This window comes from Mycteria americana, chromosome 1 (assembly GCF_035582795.1).
Source record: "Mycteria americana isolate JAX WOST 10 ecotype Jacksonville Zoo and Gardens chromosome 1, USCA_MyAme_1.0, whole genome shotgun sequence".
In the NCBI taxonomy this organism is placed as follows: domain Eukaryota; kingdom Metazoa; phylum Chordata; class Aves; order Ciconiiformes; family Ciconiidae; genus Mycteria; species Mycteria americana.
In genome coordinates, this window is record NC_134365.1 from 75,819,463 (window position 1) to 75,838,598 (window position 19,136).

General features: G+C 39.3%; 1 protein-coding gene across 1 annotated transcript in view; it reads left to right on the top strand.

Annotated features, from left to right (window-relative positions):
- GYS2 (glycogen synthase 2) overlaps nucleotides 1-19,136 on the top strand; it is a 47,791-nt gene that overhangs the window by 8,950 nt on the left and 19,705 nt on the right. Inside the window, exons 2-5 of the mRNA XM_075491730.1 lie at nucleotides 1,269-1,450; nucleotides 4,904-5,095; nucleotides 5,926-6,111; nucleotides 16,825-16,969. Of these exons, the coding sequence (XP_075347845.1) occupies nucleotides 1,269-1,450; nucleotides 4,904-5,095; nucleotides 5,926-6,111; nucleotides 16,825-16,969 (705 nt within the window). The remainder of the gene's footprint in view (nucleotides 1-1,268; nucleotides 1,451-4,903; nucleotides 5,096-5,925; nucleotides 6,112-16,824; nucleotides 16,970-19,136) is intronic.

A 19,136-nucleotide genomic window follows, 5' to 3' on the forward strand; every position in this document is an offset into this window, starting at 1 on the left:
CACTAATTCCCTTCCTGTTGCTTCCTTTGTTTTTTGCTTGTACCTGTTAAGCTTCATTTATCTTGCCATGCTTTAAAATCACTAGACCTATGCTAAACTTGTCTCTGATGTACAGCAGCTATCTAGCCTCTGATTTTCTCTTCCCTTGCCTTCACTTCCACTTGCTGGATTCAAGCATGCGCTGTTGTTCTTCCAAATTTGTGGTGGTGGAATGCCTACTGTCTGGCACCGTGGGCCCTTTGGCAAAGGGGGCTTTGCAAGGCTGCCCTGCCAATGCATGTATTATGGGACTGGCTATGGAGAACTGTGAGGAAGAGCAGCCAAGTGAATCTTGCATACCATGTGCAAGACTAGATAGATCCATACTGACTCGTCAGGGGATATTGTTGTCGCATTCTCTTATACATTTTATATTGTGTTTATCTTTAAAATGGACAATATTTTGGTGGAAGGTGCTGCAAATGTTTATATTGGCAGTGTAGGCTACATTTCTTCCAACTTCAACAACTCTTTAGAATGGTGATAGAGCATGACACCTTTTGCTTTGAGGATATTGGTTTAAATCCATTTTTATAGTTGGTAGTCAATGAAATCCACCAGTCCCTCAACTTCTCTCAGTGATTTGTGTAAAACAAGATGGAAGTGCCAGCTCAGTTCTCACTACATGTATTTCTACATCACAAAAAATACGTTTGAATAACTGCTGCAATAAAAAAGCAGAAGGCTGTACTTGGGACGCAGTAGAATTAAGATTAGGCATGGGCGGGTGGAAGCATGAGCCCCAGGATTTGAATCCCACAAACTGAATGTAAAGATTTCAAGATCCAAAAAGGGGGGAACAACATAAGAATAAAATAATATGTTGGTTGAACATTTGTGGTGTGACTTCGAACACCTAAAAGAAATTTTAAAAAAATCACAGACTAGATAAAAATAACAGTTAAGGATAGAAAACACCCATTTGAGATTAGAGGAGAAATTCAGGGAAGCCATATGCAGTCACCCAGGAGTAAGCAAAGAGTTAAATTGTCATTTAAGAATTACACATGGTCTGCTATCAGTGCATACTCCTAAATTGAACCGTGAAGCTCTGATTCCATTTAAGAGACTGAACTTCTATTTATTTGATGGAGTCTGGGTTTCACTTAAAATCTGAATATGTGAAGTGATTTAACTAGAGGTGTATCTGATCCACAGGTGGGTTGGAGCTTATTCCAGAGCTTTGTGGGCCCTTTCTACTTTTTGTTCTTTGTGATCTTCTTTTGCAGTGGGAGGCATTTACACTGTGATCCAGACAAAAGCCAAAATTACGGCAGATGAATGGGGTGAAAACTATTTTCTGGTTGGTCCCTATTTTGAGCACAATGTGAAGACTCAGGTGGAAGCATGTGAGCCTCCAAACCCCGCAGTTAAGAAGGCAATGGACACCATGAAAAGCCAAGGGTGTCAGGTAAATCAGATGTGCTACTGCTTCCCAGGGCAACAAAGCTGACTCTGAGGAGATTACAGTTTTGGTTAATGCTCTTGCCGTTCCACTTGACACAGCAGTCCTGGTCAATGTCACAATGGGAAAGGCTCAGAATCCACTGTTAGAACAGCAGAGACAATTCATTAAAGGTTATTTTTGAGGAAGAACCAGTTTATCCAATTACAGGTTTTAACAGTCATTTATCTGCAAGTCTACTTAATTGGATTAATGACTTATTTATCCAGTCTCTAAATACAGTGAGATTTTAGTAGATATAATATGACCTTACTTTGACTGAACCCTTATGTTACGTTTGGTGTTCTTGTGCTGGAGAGAGAAAAGCATTCCACTAGCTCACAATTTTTCTTACGTAGCATTATATTGAGTTGAAAGCCAGAAAGGGACAAACCACAGGTGGACTTAAGAAAAGCACCCAGGTGACAAAGAATCTGCTTCCTCAGATCAATGCAACTAGCTGTCTGTTCCCTAGGAAGAGAGGTTAAACCACAGCACAAGGACTGAGTTCATCTGTGTTTCCTACACAATTTTTAACCAGTGTTTTCTGTGTGGTCTCAGTCAAACCTCATAGCCTCTCTATGACTCAATTTCTCCAACAGTAAACTAGGGATAAACTTCCTGTAAAGGTGATCGAATAGAATCTACTGTGTTGATGGGCAGGCTACTAAGCTGCAAGCAGCTGCAGGCTTGAGGACAATTGATTACCTGAAAATGGGTGGAAGATAACACATGCTAAATCTGACCTCCTTTCTTGAAAGTCCTCCTCAGAGATCTAGAACTCACCTTCACTCTGTTTCAGCATTGAGTCCCTCAGAGATGCTAGTTGGCAGGAGGAAAAATTATCTGCTTATAATGTGTGCTGAACAGATGTGAAAAATGTTGAGAGGCAGCAGCAAGGAAGCATTCTTACAAGGTTCTGTTGCTGAGGGGTGTGACACACTTTAATGTAGAAATTCATAAACTTCTTGGACTGCCACCAGCTGTGGCACTGGTGATGTGTTATCTCCCTTTGTAACAGCAGTTCTGCTGTTCTTAGGATTTAATGCCCTATTGCATATTATGTAGAAGCGTATTGTTGGACATATATGTGCCACAGCTTTGGAAGTGTCTGTTGGGGACACTAACATTGCATGATGCTTGTATTGTTCAGGCTGAGGTTCAAACCTAAAGGTCTAATCTAACTGCCATTTCTTATTTCTAATCAAATTTTCATAAGTGATTGATCAAGTTTTCCATGTTGCCTCTGTGGCATAGGAAGAGATGTCTCTGCAAGCTGTGTAACACTCATTTGTTTGGAAAACAGCTAAAGACTTGTGGGGTAGATCAATTGCAATGCTGCATATACACTTCATGCTGTTCCAGCAATACATTCAATTTAATCGGCCAACTCTTCCAGCCTAATATGTGCATTGTGCTGCTAGAGTATTCATATATAGCAGCAAATCTGTCCCACGTACGTCAAGTATAGCTGTGATCTCTAATAATGACGCTCTAGTTTCCAGGAGCTGCACTTATCCTATTAACATTTATGTCTGGATTTTGCTTATGCATCACAAAGGTCCCCTGGTTTAAAGGGATCCAAGGAATGCTTCCAAACTTCTCAGGTCAGGTGTGTTCCTTGCCACAGGCTTACTCCATATTTAGATGAAGTCTGGGTTCACACAAACTCCCTGGTCTTTAACCTCATTTTCCTGAATAAGAAACCTGATAGCCTGAAATAAGGACATAAGGAGCTGACCCTCCTTCACACACCTGTCTTGGCACAAAAAAGACAGGTTGTAACAAACAGATCTAAGAGCTTTCATCTCATTGTTTTCTAGACTAGACCTCTATTCAGCCCGTTCTAGCATCAGGGCTGGGTTCAACCCCTGAGGTCCCAGGGGTTGGTGAATGAAAAGAGATTGAACACTGGCATAAAAGATTCTTCTGCATGGGGTATAAACTGCACTAGCCTCCCTACAGTACCTCGTTCTTCCCGGTTAGTATGTCTCTGCTGCTATAGCCATTTTGATGGTAGGATTAATGTGAAATAATCACAGAATCACAGAATCGTATAGGTTGGAAAAGACCTTTAAGATCATCGAGTCCAACCGTAAACCTAACACTACCAAGACCACCACTACACCATGTTCCTAAGCACCTCATCCAAATGTCTTTTAAATACTTCCAGGGATGGCGACTTAACCACTTCCCTGGGCAGCCTGTTCCAATGCTTGATAACCCTTTCAGTGAAGTAAAATTTCCTAATATCCAGTCTAAACCTCCCCTGGCGCAACTTGAGGCCATTTCCTCTTGTCCTATCACTTGTTACTTGGGAGAAGAGACGGACCCCCACCTCTCTACAACCTCCTTTCAGGTAGTTGTAGAGAGCGATAAGGTCTCCCCTGAGCTTCCTTTCCTCCAGGCTAAACAACTCCAGTTCCCTCAGCCGCTCCTCATAAGGCTTGTGCTCCAGACCCTTCACCAGCTTCATTGCCCTTCTCTGGACACGCTCCAGCACCTCAATGTCTCTCTTGTAGAGAGGGGCCCAAAACTGAACACAGTATTCAAGGTGCGGCCTCATCAGTGCTGAGTACAGGGGCATGATCACTTCCCTAGTCCTGCTGGCCATGCTATTTTTGATACAAATTTCACTGTGCAGATTTCACTAATACAAATTTCAATGTGCATAATTTCACTGTTCAGACTGGCACAATCTGTAGTATGGGCCCAGCTGTGTTGTGTTGCCTTGTGACAGTTCAGCCTACTCTCCTGGTTGGGCAGGTTGGGCAGGTAGGTTATATCAGTGGAGTTCTAAATACTCTTAGAGATATTTAACTATACTGATGCAGATAAAGCAGGAAAGCTCTATTTTTAGGCTGATGCGTTTTTAGGTATTATTACACTTTCTGATTGATCATTCTGCTCTGCTAAAGGGGATCAACTGCGCTGCTTGGGCAGAATGAGGAAATGCCATGGTAGATATAGGTCCCAAGCACCTCTCCTACAAAATCTGTCGCCAGTAATGGCAAAAGATTGGTGACAAATCTGTCTGAAAGAAAATAATAATTTTGAAATAAGAATAAAAATGGCATAGATACTTCAATAAGAACATAGGACCTCATTATTCAACGAAATATAGTCTTCCTAAGCTTTTTTTTCATGAAAAAAAAGTTAACATTGCAATGAAAACCTAAATTAAAAGTCTTAAAACAAAATGTTCCTAAAGGTTGTAGTTTCCTTTTACTCCTGCCTTTGGTCCAGTATTACTCCATGTATTTTGCACAGAAAACCACAAATCCTGAGTATGTAGGACTATGATCATGTGTTCCTTATGTAAAATATTTAAGATTTGATGGTTATGGAAAATAGTTATGCTAACTGGCTTTTACATTCACTTTAACATTTTCTGCTTATATCCTTGCCTCTTTCCCATAGGTCTTTTTTGGAAGATGGCTGATAGAGGGCAGCCCATATGTCTTACTGTTCGATATAGGATCAGCAGCCTGGAATCTGGACAGATGGAAGGGTGAATTTTGGGATGTCAGCAACATAGGGATTCCTTTTCATGACCGAGAAGCCAATGATGCTGTGATTTTTGGATCGTTAACAGCATGGTTTTTAAAAGAGGTAAAGTTTTTAAATCTAGAGATTTTCAAACCTCAGCCTTGTCAGCAGGGCAAAAAGCTTTGGGATGTGGTTCCTATTCCCCAGTTTGAAAATTATGATTTTAAGGAAGTTGATAGCTGATGTAGATCAAATTTGTATTTAAAACTTAAATCTTAAGTGGTCATTTAACTATTTTTCGGGGGGGCGGGGGATGACAATACAGGACTACATGAAATCTGCTGTGTCTTTACTGTCATGTCCCCCTCTGTTTCTTCTCAACTCCCTTATTTGTCACAGGATGCTCTTACAGGTAGGATCTCAAACAACCTTTTCCTCTCCTATGGTAGTCAAGCTGTCACGCTCACAAACTGTCCTTAAAGCCGGTCAAGCCATATCTCAGCTATTAGATACTACCTTGCACAGGGAATAGAGTCAAACAGAAAGAATTAATGACAGCACTGTGACTTCACATGTCAGTCTATCACAGCCTACCTGAAGAGAGGAAAATTTTTGTTAATTTGCAGAATCATCTGTCTGTCATAGGTGCTTATGATTTTCTTATCTAAATGAGTTTGAACAGCAGAAGAGCACATTAAAAGAAAGAAGAGTGACTGTGCTTGCCAGAGCTCCCCAACACTCTAGGAAGGATACTGTTCTGAAGCACTAATGAGGCACCTGTGCTTCTTGGGCTAAGGATTAGGGCTGATGGGAATCAAGACACATGACCACTTAGAATGCTGTACCGCTTTGTCATATGAAAGAAAGCAAGCACACAGAAGGCAGCATGAAAAAAAGAGGTTTCTGAGGCTAGGATGATGTGTTTCATGTATGTTCTTTCTAATAATTTTCAGCTTTCCTGTCAGTTTGACGACAAGCCCAACATAATTGCCCACTTCCATGAGTGGCAGGCAGGAGTGGGTTTAATACTGTCTCGATCTCAGAAACTACCTGTTGCCACAGTTTTTACTACCCATGCGACTCTGCTTGGGAGATACCTGTGTGCAGCCAGTATAGATTTTTACAACAATCTTGACCAGGTAAGAGACATTTTTCTCATTCCTTCTTCTTTCAGCTAATGACCTCCTGGCTCCTTTTCTGTTTACTGTGAAACACCATATATTGTATTTTCTGTCTTGTGCGATCACTTATGATTGACCCACAGCTGAGTGATAGGTTGTCAGTTCCAGAGCACAAGAAATGATATTTGTAACACCATGGAGTGTCTAGGCATGAGTGCCTTTGTCTCTGTGTCATCTGACAGGTCCTAAAGCTCAGTAGAGTCTAGAATACTTGCAGTACCTTCAGTGAACTTTGATTTACCAGATTTGCACTGCAGAGTACTGAAACTCATTCAGCCTCCAGTCAAGTCAGTGCCTTAGTCCAGTCCACTGATATATGGGGTAATATTGCAGCAGTACAGGACTGCCAACAGAGATTCTTAATGAAAAGATTCTTCTTTTCAATGGCTTGGGACATTTTCAAAAGCAAGGGGAGAGTTACAGGCCCAGACATCACTGCAAGTCAAATGTCCTTGAGAATCTTCCCCTTTGTGTTCAGGAAAGGCAATCAACTCAAGCAATGGATGCTACAGTTTGGGAGTTACTGTTAGCAGCGTGAGTAACCAGTGAATGTAAAACCTATTCAGCTGTAGTCATCATCTGACACTTCAGGTGCAGCTTCACAGCACTCTTTCTTAATGAAAGGCAGTATTAAAAATAGCCAGTAGCCCCCTTCTTGCTGAAATTCCCTGGAATGACATTAAATATTTGTTTTGTTTTGTTTTGTTTTTTCCTAGCCAACTTCTTAATTCTTGCAAGTCATAATAAGTCCTTCTACTTTCAAGCTTTTCAGGTTAGGCTTAACGTGTAACTGGCAAATATAGGAAGTATTTTCTGAGTTCAAAAGACCCACACCTGTTTCTTGGAATTTTTGTAAACTATCTAGTGGTTTTGGTTTTCACTGTTCTCTTTCCACTCAAAGCATAACACAAACCACCGTTTCAAGGACCCAGATGTCTTTAGCACTGCCTTCAGTAGAGGTACCTCACATGATCTGGGCTTTCTAATATGGTTACAGACAAACTGATTTCAAGAGATTTTTACATTCCAGATTTTATTGAGGGTGGGGTAGTTAAAAGGCTAAAACAACTGCCTTATTCACTGTCCATGCATTTCCTTGGCTAAAATCAGTGAAGAAAATTATTCAGTTGGCAATTTTCAGTTGGATGTTTGTTCCACAGTGTGTCAAGTTTCAGTGTCTTCCAAAGGCAAGGCCCAAGCAGTAGTGTGCTACTGGCCTTATTCAGAAGCACAGAAGAGATTGCCATTCCCTTGAACTCCAAGGAAACAGTCATTCACCTTACTCCTCTTTTTTTTTTTCCCCCCTTTCCCTCCAAAGGCAACTACTGAATCTACTGAACACACTAAGAGTAAAAGACTGTCTCCACTCATTTACTTATATGCATAAAGGTTGTAGCATGATAGTGTGTAGGGGGAATTCTCTCTGGCCAATATGAGGTAACATAGATGGTTACTCCTCCTAGGCTCCCTGTATCATTAGCAGAGTTACACTGGCCTTTTCACAATCAGTGTAAGGCAAGCATCTTCAAATTACCATCTGAAAGATCTGTCTCCATCTACCACCTAGGAAAACTAGTCTCCTAAATTAGATATGTTTATTAGGTGCATTAATGAGGCAGCATGAATAACCCAGTCGTGCTGTCAGACCCAAGTTTCAGGAGTCTAGACATTCCTGCTCCCTCATATTCTCCTTATGTGTATATATGCAAAGTCTAGCTTTAAAGTCATATTAAATTACTTTTTCTCCGGATGGAGCTAGATTGAAAGAACTAAAACCATGCAGTGTCAGGTTTAACACTTGAGAAAGTGGGGACTTTTCAGCAGTAATTTTATTCATTCACCCTTGCATTCTTACATGTAATTTGTTAGAGAGGAAGCCACAGTAAAAAAAAAAAAAAAAAAAAAAAAAAAAGAATAAAAGGGGAAAAAAGGGGGGGGGAAGGGGCATTTAAAATGAGAAAGTAGAGTTAAAAAAAAGAGAATGCTGAATTGTTTTACAAACTGATGCTAAAAATACTGTGTCAGAGCCTTGCCTTCCTTTTGTAAAGGAAATTTTTTAAAAATTTTGGTTTGTTTTGTGTTCTGGTTAATTTGGTGAACTACAAGTGGTCTGGCAAAATAATCTTCTTTTCTCAAAAGCAACTTTTTTTTGCCTTCAGGATAACTTTGGGGGCCTCACCCTTGTCTGTGTACTCAAAAGAAAAAAATAATGATCTTACATCTGAGCAGACTCACAGATTTTAATATATTTATAATCTAGTCACAGTATTAATATCATTTTTACTGTTCACACATGACATGGCCAACTTTATGTGATAACGTACTGTCCATCCTTCTGCAAAGCTTCACAAATTCCATGGGTAACTATCAGCTATGTGATAAATACAGACATTTCTATTCAGACTTTATTCTAAGAATATATGGAATGAAACATATGTATCAGTTTAAAGTATTATGATAAACTGCTGTAAGTAATACTTAAGGGAGGAAATGCATGGGTTTCTAGACCTTAATGCTTTATGACCTCTGTGGAGAGATTGACATTTAAAGGTACTAATAGAGGAAATGATGCCAAGCTGTTATACTACTGTTTAACAAGCTTGTAGGGTGCTAAAGCTCTTCCTGACAAAGTTAACTTTCAGTAAGAGAACTGATATCTTAATGAGGGCTCCTTTGGCTGTAACAAAGTCAGCCTGGCCCAAAAGTCAGTTGAGAAACATGAGAGGTTGATCTAGAGTACAGTAATTAAATGATACTGATAGCTAAATCTTCAGAGGCTATTCTTGTTGCCATCTTCTAGTAGTAAACTATTAAGGTCAAACAAGCAATTTGTCCAGTGAAGAAGATGCTCCAGGGCTTCCTAATGTTTAATTTTTGGATGAGACAATATATTTTTAGGGTGTGTCACCTCCTACCCCGAAGTAGAATAGCTGTTTTTCCTCTTTCAGTGCTATTGTATACTTTTCTTCCTTTAAAGCATAATAGTAATTGACTTTAAGTTCTCACTTTTGATCTGCGTTTCATGGTTAGAACACAATTTCCACCAGCTTTAAGCACAACAGCTGAGATGGGTGGAAAAGATGCAACTGTAGTATGTGCTGTGCCAGACATCACAGAAAAAATGGTTGCAGCACAAAAGGAATGGGTATGGCCTGACTGTGCCTAGAGACAATCAGGCATCCACAGCTCCTACAGAGAAAAGAGGAAACCTCATGTTCCCTTTTCTAGTCCCCAACACAGTCCACAAAAAGCTGGCTTAGAAAGTCTGCTAGACAGCCAGGTGCTTTTCTGCAATGTGGAAGGATTTAACAGTGGGATCCACAGACAAAACCATGACATGATTGTTTGATGACTAACAGAAGATATTCACAGTCCTTTCTCTCTTCACTTTCGCAGTGCCCTGGGTGTGTGTGACCAGTGTATTGTTCCACACCGTAATATTTCCTGTTAGTCCTGACACTGTAACACACTCTCAGTTCGTCCTCCACTGTCCATCAGCCCTGCCTGCTCTGCGTACACACACATATGCACGCACGCATGTGCACATGCTCACACAGTGCAGCACTCTTCCACTTCAGTGTTAAACCCCCCCTGTAGATACGCATGACCAGAAGATACGAGATAAGTTGAAAGATCTCCTTTAAAAATATAAAAATTACTGAGATTTTCTTTCTTTCTCTGGATTCCACAGTTGAATTCCACAGATTCTCTGGATTTCCAGTTGAAAATACCACTTTAATTCACCTTCCTAGCAAAGCTCAATATGTGCCAGTTGGCACAAGCGTAGAACATACAAATGTATTCTCTGAAGTAAGCCAGTGAGGTCAGTAGCTTTAGACCAGAGAAGACTTTGGCCCAAGTTTGGAGTGAACGTCAATATCAATGATCATGCAAAGGGCTGTGCAGTGCAGCGTGACTGACGTTTTCTCTAGCACTTCTATGAACAAAGAGCTCAAGTTGCCGGCCCCTGTCAGGTGATAAAACTGGAAGGAAGGCTTCATGTGGTCTTCTGATAGCCTCCACAAACACTGGACCTGTGAAAAATTGACCTCCAGCCTTACTAGTCTTTTGGGAAAAAGTTAAGAATGACTTAGTGAAGGGTTGCCATGCTGTGATGTGTGATTCTTTACAGACTCCGTAAATCACAGAGAGGCCTGAACTGTAGGCTACCAAAACTCTTTGTTTCATGAGCTGAGGGCACATGTCATCCTGTGAGCTGTAAGAGGACATTTTCTGGGGGACTGAAAACCTAGTCAACCTAGTAAATTAGAGCTGTAGATTGCTGGAAGATAGGAGGGTGTACTATGGATGTAAGACTGTAATGTTGTCTGACTCCTGACTTCTTCCCGAGCCATCTGCTCTTTGCCTCAATCAGAGATAGGATCCTGGTTCTTATACAGCATTACTGTCTGAGATTACACAATTCTTATATTCTTACAGTCTTAACTCGGTTCATCTGGACTGGGAGAAATTTAGCTGCCTCTGCTCCAGTGGAAACCTGGGTGTTAAGCCCTTAAACAGTGTGCACAGGAGCATAATGAACACCAGAATTAACGCTGTTGTGTCCTCAGCAGCATGTAATAAACAACAGATGGGCTATGTCTGAGCTAAGGAACCCTGAGGCAATAACCATATATCAGCTATTCAGTGTACACTTTAGTGTGAATCCTAGATTCACATTTAAATCACTCTGATTCTGGAGGAAGGAAGGGAGGAAAACAAAAAGAACAAAACAGAAGGTGACTTTCATGGTAACTGGAAGTGTGTGATATTTTTATTTACCTTTAAGCTTCTGAAGAACCCTGGGTAAATGGCTGGGTCAGGGACTGCTAACCCTACCTACAGGTTACTGGCTTGAACTCTTCCAAAGTCAACGCTTTCTAATTTCAATAACAAGCAGGGTATGTTATGGGCTTAATTCCCAACAGAGATATTATCATAGATTTATCTATGCTTAAGAAGTTTTGCAGATCTAAATAATAGTCCAACCAGCAATGCATTTTTTCTCATTGTCCCCACGTCCAGTGTAGCTTTTACACTGGTGAAAGTAAGGTTATGTTTGTTGCTAAGGTAAACTGAACCAAAATAGCTAATCCAGAAGGCAGGAAGTTCTGTGAAAAAGGTTCTGAGCTTGTGGAACCTTTTTCTCTTCAGGAGGAACTGACTAATCAACTGAAGATCGAGAATGTTAATCTTTTACTGCTTTCCCCATTGTTTAAGGGGACTGGCTTATTTAGGGGTTTTTTTGGTTGGTTGGTCGGGGTTTTTTTTTCAGTCTCATTTCACCCCTCTAGGGTTTTAAATAGACCAACACCTTTCATAAATTGACTGAGAGACACTGATGATCCAGGCTAGTTCACAGGTGAACAGACAGCTGTATCGTGAACAGTCTTTTTGGCAAGTGATCTAACCTGGAATTTCATCTGAGAGGTGACCACCTGAAATGGTTTTGTAGACCACTGGCCTGGCATAATGGAGAAGTTTGTAGGCTTCAGCCTCTGATGCTTCTTACTAAAAAATCACCTTGAGTTATAATGAAAAAAGTGCTCTAAGGAGAAGAAAAAAAATTAGTCTCATTCTTCATTGCCTTTTTCCTTATATAAGGTTGCCCTGCCAATGTGTAACACTTTTATTTAGACCTAGCAACATTTTATATTCAACTCATACAAGTACAGCTGAACCTAGTTTGCAAAGTGGTGGAGAATTCTATCCCAAGAAGTCTAAAAGGAAAAGTACTAAAAATCCCAATGAAAATGAATGGTCAAGAGCTTTTATGCTGACAATATAGGAGCACAAGCTCTCATTCCACTTAGTACAGTACTGTCACGGCTGTCACTGAGCTCACTGTTATGCAAAGCTGATCCGCTTTGTTAGTAGAGCAGCTAATGGAAATCTGACTTAAGCCAGGAAGTGTAAATTTCATTCTGTTTTGGCAAGGCAGAGCTATACCAGAATGAAAGTTCTATTTGCACAAGATAACAATCAATGGGAGTTAAATTTGACGTAAGATGGATTTAAAAAGAGTAATTCTTACATAATTCAGACAATGGCAGCCAGTGAGATTATACTAGAAGGGAAGATCTTTCCATTCTACCTTTTGGTAGATAAGAAATTTGAACTTCAGGCCTGCCTCTGACTGTTCCTGATTTCACTGCAGAATCACCTTGTGAACTTGAGTGTGCCACTGATTTTAAAGACCAGAAGAAATCATTTCATTCTCTGCCTAAAATCCTCAGCTAAAAATTCATGCATCAAACGTATACCTTTTGTTTGAGATACAAAGTACTTACAAAAACATTATCCACTCTTGAGGTAAGGTTCAAGTGGTGAGGGAAATCTATATTATTTATGCAAAGGTGTTACAAAGTTATTCATTATTGAAACCATGTATCTTAATTCCAGTTTGAATTTGTCTTGGTTTAACTTCCGTTGGCTTTCATCATAGGGTTTTTTTTTTAATTGCTTTATGAAAGCATAGTCTAGTATCAGTATCTAGAGATTATATGCAGTCTGTGACAAATAATTTATCTGTCTTTCAGAAAAGTATCTACATAGCTAGTATAGTCTTTCTTCCTTTTCCACTCTCAAATCATTGTTCTTGTGGTTTTGTAAATCCTTTGCAATTTGTCTTTATCATTTTGAAGTATGAATGTCTGATTTGGGTTTATTACTTCAGTGACTGTTCAGTGTTTCCAAGAGAAACATAATGCCAGTATCCCATAACTGCTTGATATTCTCTTCTTTATGCGTTCAAAGATCGCCTTAGCTGTCTTAAACAGAACGTCATGCTGGGAGGTTCAGTGATTACCTACTGTGCCCCCTAACATGCTAAATTTTAAGACATGAATGAAATGTTATGCTCATCACATGGATCCATAGAAAGGACAGAAATGAGCTGAAATTTTTCCTCAGAATTGCATTGCAGCAAATGCAAGTTTTACTCCAGAGCGTTTTGCCTATGGAACGTCTTCATGTTTTGCTTTGAAATTAGAGTGGCCTTGTAAGGGAGGCATTTTCCCCTCTAATCCTTGCCATCGTGTAAATTCTAATAATCTGCTTGGTTTCTAACAGTCAGAGTAGGAGGGGATCCTCACTGGGAGCAGTGGAGTATTTACAGGGAAGTGGATATTGAAGTCGTTAGTCTTTAAAAGTCACTGAGGGAAGAAACAGTTGGACTCGATCTTAAGGGTCTTTTCCAACCTAAATGTTTCTATAAACAGTTAATCTGACTTAGATCTGGTTTTCTCTTGATGCAGCTTTCATTTGTGGCTTTGCTAGTGTTCCCATTTGCTGATAACAGCAAACAAACAAAAGTAAGCATGACGCACTTCACAGATATTTTGCTTTGATCTTTGCTGAATGTGAACGCTATGGAACATAGTTCACAGGTGCCTGAGCTAGGGCGGACAAGCATTCAGACAGCAGAGCCAATTGCTGAGCAGAAACATTGGTTTGGGGGTGAAAAGCAAACTAGCTGCACTGGTATTCTGCTTCATTTTGGCATATTGGCGCAATACAGTGTCATGCCCCATGTTGCCTCTAATTCTGGAGCTAATACTGTCGCAGCAAGCTCAGCTGTCTCTGTACAGTACTGTGTGGACTAAATTTGTCTCCTGCACTGTCTCATCAACTAAGTTCCATTTAACCTGCCCTTCAACTTGCCTAAGCCTTATTTTCTGAAGTCACTCATCTAGCCTGCTCAGAGGTGCACAGTGAGGTTTCTTATTCCACACTATGTGAGGTCAAAGCTCAAGATCTTGCTTTACCAATCGGTGGAGGAAAATGCTGGAGAGTGAGAGCAAATGAAATGTGAGAACGCTGTGACCTCAGTTTATACTTGCTAATAGGCAGGGAATTGTGTACCTTTGAAAAAGTGTGCCAAAAGTCATGCAAGCATGTGCAAAATAAAATCTTTCCCATTTCCAGAAGATGAAAAAATGAATAGCAATGAAGAAATAAACATCAATATGTGTATGTGTTAAATGCGTTAAATGCTTTCATGCAATCAAAGAAATAAAAGCTAGCAAGAACTAAGCCATAGTGCTTTGAACAATCCTTTTATGAACCTTTCTCCCAGTAGTGCTGGAGGGAGTGTTTATCTACAGTTAGTGAACATGTCCCAAATTTAGTTTTTAATTACATTTTGTAAATAATCCATTCTTGGTGAGAAAGGGAAAAGAGAACAAAAACCTTTTAAAGTTTGGCCAGCTATCTGTTTGCTAGCAATTTAAAAATTATTTTTCATACAAAGTCAAACGTATTTGAAAAAACTTGCATAGTTTTGACTGTGCAGTGGTATCCCATCCCATTTGTGTGTTTGCCCAGCATGCTAAAGAACTGTCCCGTTTTGCATCTTTGGTACACAGAATGGTTGAACAATCATAATGATTTTTGGTTTTGTTATTGTTCCATATATGGAGCTTCCTACCTTATTTATGATGTGTAATTAAGATTTCTGCTCTGAAGAACATATCTGTGATTTTCTTAAGACCTGTTTTGCAGCATTCATCAGTGGTATCTGAATGCTCCAGACACGTTAATTAACTAGTTTACCACACCCATATGAGGGGAGGTAGCTACATCATGCACATTTTTTTAGGGAAGCTTTTATTGGAGTTAGCAGTACCAAGTACTTTATAACCTCAGAGCATAGGTCCAGTGGATTTCAGATGTAGATATGAATGCTCTACACTTCAACAGATCAGACTCAAAGATATCAAGGTAGTCTCCCAGAAAAGGAGGAACACACAGTTAAGACTGCATGTGAAACATTTGGGTTAGGGTAAGCAAAGCATCATGCTAGAGATCTGTGGCACTCTCAGGAGTCAAATTAATTCACCTTTATTTTTCTCTTCCTCTACCCTCCTGCCCTGTGCTTTTTCTACCATTCAACTTCTGTGACAAATGAGATGTATGTTCTAGAGAAAAGATCTTCTTTTGTGACATGGTTGTATTTCATGCACCAAAATTCTCATGGGGAATGTGAAAAATATGATATATGATGATATAGCTGAAAAATGGTATCATAATGTATAGCATATTATGTGGTAAAGCATTTTTCCTAGCTTTTCTAAAAATCTCTTTGGCAAGCTTAGAAACTCTTGACATACAGGATTATCATTACCAAAAGAAAGCATCTAGTTTCTCTAGAACTTTTCAGCTGAGATTTTTCAAGATTTCTTTTTTGGTCACATTAAGGTGGCATTTTCAACTAATGTAGAGGAAGCTGCTTTCCCACCAGCAGTGTAGCACCACAGCAAAGTGAGTGTTCAGTGGGTAAAAGCAGTTAAGTTTCTTAACAAAACAGTTGTAAGATATCTGTATTTATATCTATACCTATCTGAGTAAAAATTAAAAAATAACTACTTAAATCTTGTTCCCTGAAATGGTTCACATTTGCTGAAATTTCTTCAACTATGTTCTATACCAACCTTAAGCGTGTACTCAGCATGAAAAGTCACAGTCTAAATAGCTTTACTTCTGGCTAAGTTCTAAAGTACTAAAAGCACCTGGCCATGGCAAAGGTCAGATAGTCCTAACTATAAAAAGTGCTGTCTGCCCAGCCTATAATAATGGTTAAATCTATTATGGTCAATGAAGTTACAGAGTCAAATGCAATCAAAATCAGACTGTGCACCTAGCATTAGGCAGTGACAATGACAGAGCTCGTTGAGAATCGTTGTCACTCTCCATATAACTCACACAGTCTATTTGGTGCCTATGCTGTTGACCTTAGGAGGTCAACACTTCTGTTCCCAGAAGTGAAACATCATGTAAGACTAAGAGGATTGTAATTTAATTGTAATCACTGACACCTCATTAGCATTATTCTTTTTTAGACTACATTGTAGTGATTTTGCAGTGGATATCATTAGTGAACATTCGAACTTTTAAGCATGGGCTCAATAGGTATTGTGCATTTTCTTCCCATTAGGATAACATAAGCTCAGTAAAAAAAGGGGTAGCTGCAAGGTTTAAAGATGATTTGGAAATACTTTGGGATGGTCTTATCTAGCAGTTTAACTTACATCTGCCTCTAGAAATTAATGGATTTCAAATTGAAGTAAAAGGAGCAGCAAATAATAGTGGTGGAGTTGAAGGAAGAACATCTCTGAGTATCAGAAAATATCTCATTTTCTATTTCCTTTGTTCCCTTGGGATTTGTGACTGAGTTCTTACATCCTACCTCTCTACCACAACTCCGTTTCTCTCTTGCCTACTCATGTTTCCCACTACTTTACCCAGTCCCCAGGTTCTCTCCTCATCCCCATTCCTTTTTTATTCTCTCCCCTGTACCTTCAGTTACCAGAAATTTCCCTGCTCTCCCAAGTTTTCCAACAAGCCCAGGCAAGATGCAGCATGACATATTGCCAGCCAGCAGGGCAAGTAGCACAGAGCCTTACCTTTCATGGGATCATTAATCTAGGTCTCCCTCCGTTGCAGAGCTGCCACTTTTTCACAAACATGCAGGAACTGAGACCTCTCTTGCTCCTTCAAACTCTTTGAAGTTGATAAAATGGTTCAAAAAACAGAAAGACAAACCAACAGCATAATCACATGATTCTTATTTCCCGGGGAAATCAAGCTTAACACAAGAGACCTTCTTTGTGGTAATGAGTCTGATGAGCATATCACACAGGTGTCTTTTTTGTTTGTGTTGTTATTTAACAGTTTGACATTGACAAGGAAGCAGGAGAGAGACAGATTTACCATCGGTACTGTATGGAACGGGCATCTGTACATTGTGCCCATGTGTTCACCACAGTCTCACAGATAACAGCTATAGAAGCAGAACATATGCTTAAAAGAAATCCTGGTAAGACCTGAATTGCGTTCTTATTATATTTCCTCTGAGTACCTACATTTCCTCAGACTGAATGAAAATAATAGAGACAGGTATACAAACATGAAGAGCAAGGACACATGCATAGGTATGTCTGGCTACACTACAGAGAATAACCAATTTTCAAAAGAAAAGTGCAGATAATATCACTTGGAACACATTCTAGTAGCATATGTAATCTAGAGAAATCAAGTTCAGCACCATTTAATAACTGCTTTCAGTACCGTTTCAGGAGAGCATTAGTTTAACTTCATGGATGTTAGGCTTTCTTTGCAAGGACATCTCAGCTTCAGGAGTTTTGTCTCTAGCAGGGTTTCCAGTGATGGTAATATATTCAGGTCAACTGATGAAAGCAGAAGCTGGAACCTTTGTAATACATTTCACCAGCTTTTACAGTGTGAGGTTTGTTGCTTTGCTATATTCTTTTAGAAGTGTAGCAAAAAGTGTCATATGCAAAACAGAATGTTAGATGAGTTTTACTTTGCAGTGCTAATGCTGTTTTTCTTTACTTAATATTGAAAGAGATGAGAAGGCAAAATACAAACCGTAAATCAATATAGTTCATTTGCCTGTTTCTCTCACAGCTAGGAGTAGCAGTGTGGTTGTGGCCATCATGATCTTAGGACCTAACCGTGCTAAGTTTCATAGATAGATATAATATTTTCTACTAGACCAACCAGTACAGTTTGAAAAAATAGCTATGTGCCCAACCATTTGTCTAATTTTCCCCTTTGTATTAGTCTAATGAAATATGGAACTTACCAACAAACGTTTTCATGTTCCATGCATGGAGTTTGAATAAGGTCATGATCCCAGTTTGATGTGTCATTAAAGTTCTTTTTAAATCATCACAGTGCTTTATAAGGACAAGCCACGATACTCCATCTGCAGGTAAGCATCATGGGGGAAAACCTGCAAAACAATTTTGAGACTATTTAGCAGGTGTGTTCACATCTTAGTTGGTTATTTTAAGTATAGCAGTGACTTTGGGTTTTTTTGGTTTGCTTATTCTTTGTAGATTTTTTTAGGTGGATTGCAGTGCTAATTATAGTTTGGGACCATTATTCCTGTTAACTTCAGTGCTTCAAGCCACATTGTGGTTCGTGCATCAGGGTAAAAGAGAAATTGTCCATTGGATGCTTTGCCTCATTTCTGACTAACTGTCAATAGGATGATGAACTTAGAAGATTTTTCCCTTTTATTTTAAACATGACAGCCAAGTCTTAAAATTAATTTAAGTGTTCAGTCATCTATCTGGGATGTCTCTGAAAGGTCTTGTTTTTTACCAGATGCAGAGCACTTGGCCTCTGAAAATCAGACTTTTGAAGCTGTTTTATATTGGCATGAGGCTTCTCCCCACAACAGCTACTCTTGAAAATCATAGTTTATGTTTTGGGATTTTAGGAGACTGAAATGAGTCTGAATCCAGTTTAATTTGGGAGAGAATATCTGCAGACTGCTCACAGATAGAACGTCAGTTGAAGCTGAAGAGAATTCCATGCAGAGAGATTCACAGGCCTGAGGTTTTTTTTATTATTCTTGCAACTTAGAAGAAACCAAGTAAATATATTCAAAGTTTGGGTTAAAAAATTGTTGACACATATCATACTTCATGTTGACAGAGCTAGAAAGAAATTCAATAGGAATTGGTATGCCAAATCCGAGGAGGCAATTATAAGTGGAAAATATGTTCTGATGGGAATAAGTACTTTAATAGTTTCTTTGCATCTTAGACCACAAATAAACTGCGTAGGATTCTATTCTCATACTACTTATTATCTCTGAAGTTGTGAAATCGACATAGACATTGGCTGTTCAGAAAGGTCAGCAATCCTTAAGTAGATCATTAAGCTTGAATTCTGCAAAGGAACGTGAATACTGAAAGAATTTGTACACTTCTCGATCCACTTTAAAAATGAACTTTTAAAAGGGGGATGTAGAATTGGCACAATTAACTTTTATTTGCATTTGAATTTATTAAGAGGTAAACTTCGTAACAAACTTGTTAACTAAAAATAACTGAGGAAATGTGGTAAGCAGAGCAGTCTCTGCTACTTCTCCTTAATGTTAAACTTGGATTATAATTTAAATTATAAATCTCATCACTTGGAAAAGCTCCTTTAAAATTCAGTAGACGTGA